Below are 7,759 nucleotides of genomic sequence, written 5' to 3'. Positions count from 1 at the left end.
ATTGCACTTTTAGTAGTGATGCCATAGAAGGACCTAACAATATGGAGATTCCGCCAAACAACACAAACTGATCACGAGCTTTGCCCTGGGGACTACCCTGAGCACTTTACGGATCAAGGTTGGCCATTTTAGGGGAATGATCAAGCAAGACCGCACCAAAAGCAGAGACTCACCTCATTATCATCGCCCATCATCACGTAGCGGAGCCTAACCAAAGCGGCAGAGCAGAGAGCCGACATCAAAGGCGACATGACCAACACGAGAGGCAACAAACACAACAACTCTGTTTGTGCCATGTTGCACCATCGCAGACCCCCGCCCCTCCAACAGCAGCACCGCCACCGAACAACGTCAAAAGGCAGCTCCGACTCCACCTAAGGTGTTGTTGTTGGCATCTCCACGACGACCCATACCGCCGTCGACGCCAAGCCGGCCGCACAACCAGCACCACCAACAACGTCCCGACACCAAGCAACCATCAACCTTATCTGCGATGCTAGCCCCAAGGCAATGCCTTCAAGAAGGGCCGATCGACGAAATTTGCGCCGCCGTAGCCTGTTCCACGAGGATTTGGAGAGAGGGTTTTCTTCGCGGTGTCGGAGAGGCGGGTGGAAGGGGACCAACGCCGACCCCTCCAAGAAGGCTGGTTGAAGACACGTTGCCGGAGAATTCAGCTGTTTGCATGGAATCCCAGTTTCTCATTTCTACTACATCTCCTGGCTCAAACTCCTGCATATAAAAGACTGAAAGTTCGTCCGAAATTCGTGCGTTTCACGTGACAGTTTGTATATTTTCGGTTTACTCCTCTCCCTCCCTCGGGCTCCTACAACTTTATCACTCCCCCGCCCCACTCCCGAGAGAGGGGCATAGCGAGAGTGAGAAGCCGAGAAAGCAACGGGCCACCTCAACAGCAACGCACCACCCACCCACGCGCCGCGCTGCGCAACACGAGGAGCAAGCAGCAGGCAGCAGGAGGGGAGGCTTCGCACAGTGGACCGCCTCCCTCGCCGCTGGCGTCGCGTGTTGTCAGCTCTCTCCTCTGCTACGGGCGGTTACCACTAGCCCCTACGCCCAGGCCCCACCACACTCCTCCCCCCGCCCCGCCCAACAAGAGAAGAGAAGAGAGAGAGAAGCCGGCCACGAGCTGACGAGCCCACCGGTTGGTCTCCATTCCACTCTCTCTCCCTCCCCTCCCTTTCCTTTTTCCTCCCCTCCCCCGTCCTCCCCCTTCTCGCTCCTTCCCCCCTCTCCCCCGTGCGCGGCCCAACGCAGCGCGCCGCTCCACAACCGGCCAAAGCGCGGGCGAGGGATCTTCTCGCCTGACGACGCGCCCCCTCACTGACTGGACCTGGCCTGCGGCAGGGCGCTGCAGGATCGTCCATAGGCTTGGAGCCTTGCAGCAGCACCGCAGAGCACGCACGCCTGCCACGCACGGGCGCGCGGAAGCTGCTCCAGGGCCCCCGGGGCCGCCTCCCCGATTCATCATCCCTTCACCCACTCTCCCGCGCGGCCGCCGCAAGGGGGTGGAAGGGGAGCATCCGAGCGGCGGAGCAGCGGAGATTGGCTCCCGCCGGCGCCCGCGGATTTCCGCCGGAGGTTGGTCTCGATTCCCCACCGCTGCCTGAATTTATCTGTGTTTATTTTTATCTGCATACTAAGCATCTTCGACCGCTTTGCTTGTGTTCGCGCCGCTTTGCGTCCCCGTCCCCCTTTGATTTCTCAGTCTGTTCGAGAGAGCTCCGTGCCGAAGGACGACTGCTCCGGCTGGCTCGCCGCTCACCCTTCCTCGGAGGAGGTGCGCCATGAGCTACACGGTTGCCGTGCGAGCCTTCGAGGTGCCCGGGCGTCCTCTGCCCTCCGCTCCCGATTGGCATCCGTTTAAGGTTTCGGCGGAATTGATTAGCGGTACTTCGCGCACGAGATTTGGTTGGTCCTTCCGTTGGTTCGCTGGCGGTGCTCACCTGTTTCTTCTGCTCCCCGCATATTTTTTCCCTGGCCGAGGAAAAATCCGCTGGGTTGGGGGAGGGGAGCGAGGACAAGGACCACCGCCCACATTGATGCCATCATGCGACTTTCTGGTGGTATCTGCTTGTTCCGTGGCGTTTGTTGAGCTTGTCTCCCACCTCCAGCCCCGCCACCGCCTCCGCCTCCGCCTCATGGCCGGGTCCCCTGTTTGCTTTGGACCGAATCCACTCCCCTGCAAGCAATGGCACGGCAGCTTTCCCCTTCCCTGCACTGCATAATTGAGTTCCTGGCAGCCGCAGTTCTCGCCTAATCCTTTTAAGTGATTATTACGTGCTGTTTTGCCATGTTACTGCTACTGTTGGATAGGTGTTCGCATGATTTTCTCCCCACCTTAGCTGTCGCTGTTACCACTGAAATTATTGGGTTACATGCACCAATGATTCCATGGAGCCGTCCCTTTTAATAACTATCGATTATTTGACAGCGATGATAGGGGTGTGATTTTTCACTTTGCATTGTGAATCCATATCCAGTGATTAAACTCTGAAAGATGGTACTGCCGTGGAGAACATGTGGTGAATGTGAGGTTCCTGCTTTAAGTTCCTTGTGACCCAGGTCTCCCTGTAAATAATACATTCACGAAAAGTTGCAGCCATTACTGTAACCAGGTTCATTGCTTTCACTTTTGAACAGGGGCAGCCGGCCAGGTTGTCCAGCAGTGAATTGATAACTAACTCGGCCACTTACGTTGGTTCTGATTCTCCATACACTCATGTGATTATCTAACTGCTGAATCTCTTTGAACATTGCAGAGTAATGCGCTTAAGGAGTTACATCAATGGCGTCATTGGTGCCCGGTGTCCTCGTCAAGCTCCTCCAGCATATGAACACGGATGTCAAAGTCGCAGGAGAACATCGGTCATCCCTTCTTCAGGTTGTCAGCATTGTGCCGGCACTTTCAGGGAGTGATCTTTTCACCAACCAAGGGTTCTACCTCAAGGTGTCCGATTCTTCGCACGCCACTTATGTGACCCTTCCCGAGGAACAGCATGATCTCATCTTGAGCGACAAGATTCAGTTAGGGCAGTTCATCCATGTCGATCGCCTTGAGGCTGCCACTCCGGTACCCATCCTTTGGGGTGTTCGGCCAGTTCCTGGCCGTCATCCTTGCGTTGGCAACCCCGAGGACCTTGTGTTAACCAGCTCTTCCAAAGTTGCCGGCAGCAAGAAAGCACAACCGGCCAATGGATCGAAACTAACCAATGGATTGAAAGATGCTGGTGTCTTGTCGCTAGAGAAGGAAAAGAGCAAGTTAGAGAAAATTAATGCTCCCCACAAAACCGTTGGGACAGAAAATAAGAAACCGGTGCTGACCAAATCAAAATCTTCACTGTCAAAACAGGCTTTGAATGGGGTTACTGAGAAGAAGGAAACAGTGAAACCAAAGGCAAGACCTGCCCGTGTTAGATCAACACCTTCATCTCCAACCAGTGTCTATTCTCTACCTGCAACATTTGACAGATTCTCTAGTGATCTAAGACAGAGACATGGGGTAAAAGGACCAGAGAAAGCATCATCTTCTAGGCTCTCCTTGTTAGAAAGGGCAGCTTCAGTTCTGAAGGTCACTACTGCAGGGAGAAGGTCCTCTGCGGTTAACTCAATCAGTAGCTCTGTGCTGGGTATTGGATCAGGGCCAAAAGCATTGCGAAGAAGCTGGGAAGGAGCTGTAGATACAAAAGCAAAAAATAATTCAGACTCGAAGACGACCAAAGCTGACAGGAAACCTGAGAACAGGGCCCCAACGGTATGTACTATTTTTACCACCCTACTGATAGATGCATTTGATGTTTTAATTTTCTGTCATCACCCTCTTCTCTTTAGGATAGTATTACCTTTTGTGTTTTTTGGAGAACATGGAGATATGCTATAAACCTATTCGTGATATTTATGTAAAGCAACGGAATGTGATGGCACTGTTTCTTTCTATAAACTGATTTTGCTCCAAAGTAACTTTGCTAGTCCTGTTATTCTTGTATGCAGACTCCTAGAAGAAAGCCACCAGTGAACGAGAAGGTGACACATAAAGACGACAGTAAGATTCATAATCCTGCTAGAAAGAGCACGTCAAGTGCTCCTGCTCCTCCAGTCGATGCTGACAAAGCACCAAAGAAACATCCTCCTACTCTAAAGAGGACATCTGGTGGTTTAAGCAACCCAAATGTCACAAATTTGGTTAAGATTCCACCAAACAGCAAAAAACTGACAGATGTCGGCAATTCATGGGCATCACTTCCTCCGTCACTTGCCAAATTAGGAAAGGTATGACTAAGTTCATTGGCATGATCAGTATGGCTTTATTGTACAGTAGAAATTTAGCTATATGGTTTTATCGTACATTAATATGGTTGAAACCATACGCTATCACCAATGTCTATGAATATTGACAAATTCTGTCCATTATCTGTGAGAAATTTTGTTGGAAAAAGTTTTTGTACCTGATGGTATGTTTTGTGGCATAATTCTGTGACAGGAGCTTCTGAAGTACAGAGAATCGGCACAGGCGGCTGCTGTTGAAGCCATGCAGGAAGCTTCTGCTGCAGAAAGCTTGCTGAGATGTTTGAGGTACCTTTCTTCCATACACTAGCCTTGTGATGTGATGTGATCATCACGAAAGTTATATTATGTTGTCATTCGTTGCTAAATGACTTCCATGGACATTTTCTTATTTATTTTTCAGTCAACTATAATCTGTGGTTTGCACCTCATTTTGGGCAGAACATAGTTTCCAGAAAATAGTGTCTGCATGTTAAATACTTTGATGGAATCACATGCTTTGCCCATTAAGATAATAGTAGAAGAGAATCTTTTGGTCTGATTGGGTCATACCATAACCTGGCATGTTTTGCTAGCTTTATCCAAGCATGCAGAGATACGGTAGAAATACGATTCTATTGGTATTAGCAAATTTTGGGATGGATTCATCTTCACCTGCTAGTACCACATGCCAATGTTTTTGAAATCCTACCATGTCGACAGTTCAACCCAACTGTTCATCAAAGACTTGTCCCGTCTGATGAGCTTTATGAGACCCCCAGAGCTCCACATGGCCTGTGGCCGTGGACAGCCTTGACTGCATGTTCCTGTGCTGACCATAACATGCTAGATACAGGACATTATCAGCACACCAGGACAGATTGGTATCCGCAATGTTTTTTAGCAAAGCCTGCTGCCGTTCATGTGACATGCTTCCTTTGCGCTCGCGCCTCACAAGGGCGGAGATCATTAACTCCCCGTTGGTATCATGCTCCAAATGTCCCGGGTCTAGCTGTCCTGCGTGCTGCAATAATGATTGCTATCAGCCCAGCTCGTTTCTGCCCCTTGAGACCCCACCCGTGGTCCGACCCTGCCATCTTTGTGTAGAGATCTGAGAGTGCTGGTGGAACCTAGCTGCATGGTTTTACCAAACCAGAATTAACTTCCAGAACTTTAAGTACATCTCTCGTGAACTGAAAGTTTGAAAGCTGAAACACTGCTGAAGTTCATAACCATCTTATCGGCGGTGTAAATTTTGCCGATTTGCCATGCTAGAAAAGCAGAGCTCTACAGAGCAAATGGGTCGAATCAAATGGAGGTATTAGCATGTAGGCACAGGGCACGCCCCAAATAACCAAACGTGCAGCTCTTTCTCTATGTTCATGTTGTGTCGTGTAGGGTATTAACCTTGACACTCACAGTACTCGCAGTGTTTTGGTTTGCATATGGGCGACCATTTTTCTGAACTGTGTCTGTTGATGCTGTGTATGGATGGCCTGCTGTTTTTACCTATAATTGCACTGTACTTGCACCTGCGTCTTGTTTCCTTCTACCACCATCAACTGGGCAGCTCCACTGCTCTCTGCTGTCAATCTCATCATTGCTAATGCACAGCATTTTCCAAACCACTGCTGGAAAATGTCAGCATTTCACTCAAATGATGGAAAATTTTACTGTCTTGTGTGATAGAAAATTTTACTGATACAAGCATTACACAGTGCTTTACTGTACACTTGTGCAGTGCCATGTTCATTGTGATTTGCTTGTATTTTAGGTGCACGTAATGATTTGAGATTGATTCTTACTTGGCTTGCTTGTTTTTGTGGGAGCAGCTTGTACGCTGAGGTGAGCTCGACGGCGGAGGAGCAGAACCCGCAGCCGACTGTTGAGCAGTTCCTCGCCCTCCACAGCTCGCTCTCCCGCGCCACGGTGATCACTGACACCCTCACCAAGTCAGCAGCCCCGCCGGAATGCTCAGCGGCCAGCGACGCCGGGACGGTGGTCTCTGCCCCGGACGATGAGGCTGCTGCTGCAGTCGCAGTGGAGCGGCAGCGCCGAGCCAAGTCCTGGGTTAACGCCGCGCTCGCCACGGACCTCGCTGGCTTCGGGCTCTACAACCTCAAGCCCGTCCCGGCCACGGTACCGTCGCCGCTGGCCGTGGTCATCGTTGACGGGTCGGCAAAGCCAGTTGCGGCGTCCCCCAATGCCGTGAAGTCGTTGTCTCCGGCGGCGAAGTCGCGGATGTCCCCCGCAAAGGGGAAGCCGAGGACGGGCCCGGGCGCTACGGCAGCTGCGGTGACGCCCGCCCCGCCGGAGTGGGAGAGGGGGGTAGGCGCGGACGAGAGGGGGCAGCTGGCTCGGCGGCTCGGGGAGGAGTCCCGGGGGTGGTTCCTCGGGTTCGTGGAGCGGTTCCTGGACGCCGACGTGTCGGCAGCGGCGCCGTGGGACCGCGAGCGCGCGGCCAGGATGCTCCCGCAGCTGAAGCGCGTCAACGACTGGCTCGGCGAGATCGGGACGCGCGGCGAGGCGCCGCCGCCGCCGCCAGCGTCGCAGGACGGGGACGAGGAGCCTGCGGCCACCACCGCGGCCGCTGCCTCGGCCAACGGCTGCGGCGTGCCGGAGGAGACGATCGAGCGGCTGAGGAAGAAGATCTACGAGTTCCTCCTCACCAACGTCGACTCAGCTGCCGCGGTGCTCGGCGGCGCGGCAGCCGCGCCGGCCCCGGCGCCGGCGAGCGGGAAGAAGTCGTGACCCGTGACGTGGTCAACGCATTGATTGACGTGGGGATTGTGAGGCCCAATTGGGCCTCGTCGCAGAAGCTTTGGATTTGTTTGGGCCAAGGAGAATGGTCTTGGTTTGCTAATGTTAGCTTGTAGGGCTTTTGTTCGGCTTTGGTTCCTTTAACCCTCTTCTCCTTCTTCCTCTGTTTCGGTTCAAGGAAAAAAAAGGTGATTTGAAGAATTGACTTGTATTTATAACTGATGTTTTTCTTTCTCTTGGATTTGTATTTATTGCTGATGTTGATTGGATAGCTTGAATCTAATTTGCGAGCGATGTCGTTCGATTGGACGACCTCTAATTTTCCGAGGCCGGAAAGTGATTTGCGCTTAAATACTTGTGTGTCGTCTGATGATCGGTTCTTTGAGCTGAAAACATTCAAGAAAGCTGATGAAAGACTTATCTGGTTGGCATCTCTGCTATGTTTTGGTCTATTTGGAAGTGTAGAAATGCTATTATTTTTAGGGCAAATAAAAATGTTACACTTTGTTAATGAAGTATCTTGGAGAATCAGAAATCTGCATGGTGATATCTTGTCATTTTTTTAGATTAACAGGGAGAGCTCTCCCGACTCCATTTGTATAAGAAGCCTGAATACCGGGTCTGATACAAGGGTCCAAAGACTTTATCAACTAGATGATGCTCCGCACGTTGTTGCGAAAATGTTTGCAATATTTCAATGAGATTTTGATTATATGGAACA

The 7,759-nt window shown here is 51.6% G+C and overlaps 1 protein-coding gene across 1 annotated transcript; it reads left to right on the top strand.

Moving 5' to 3' along the window:
* The first annotated feature begins 1,155 nt into the window (after positions 1 to 1,155).
* On the top strand, positions 1,156 to 7,362 carry LOC125510028. The gene is made up of 5 exons (XM_048675118.1): positions 1,156 to 1,596; positions 2,778 to 3,769; positions 4,006 to 4,284; positions 4,496 to 4,587; positions 6,111 to 7,362. The coding sequence occupies exons 2-5, from the start codon at positions 2,804 to 2,806 to the stop codon at positions 7,027 to 7,029; spliced, it is 2,256 nt and encodes a 751-aa protein (XP_048531075.1). The 5' UTR covers positions 1,156 to 1,596; positions 2,778 to 2,803; the 3' UTR covers positions 7,030 to 7,362.
* Positions 7,363 to 7,759: the final 397 nt, after the last annotated feature.

This window comes from Triticum urartu, chromosome 5 (genome assembly GCF_003073215.2).
Source record: "Triticum urartu cultivar G1812 chromosome 5, Tu2.1, whole genome shotgun sequence".
Taxonomy (NCBI): Eukaryota; Viridiplantae; Streptophyta; class Magnoliopsida; order Poales; family Poaceae; genus Triticum; species Triticum urartu.
The sequence above is the reverse complement of the archived record's forward strand: the minus strand, read 5'-3'. Positions and strand labels throughout refer to the sequence as shown.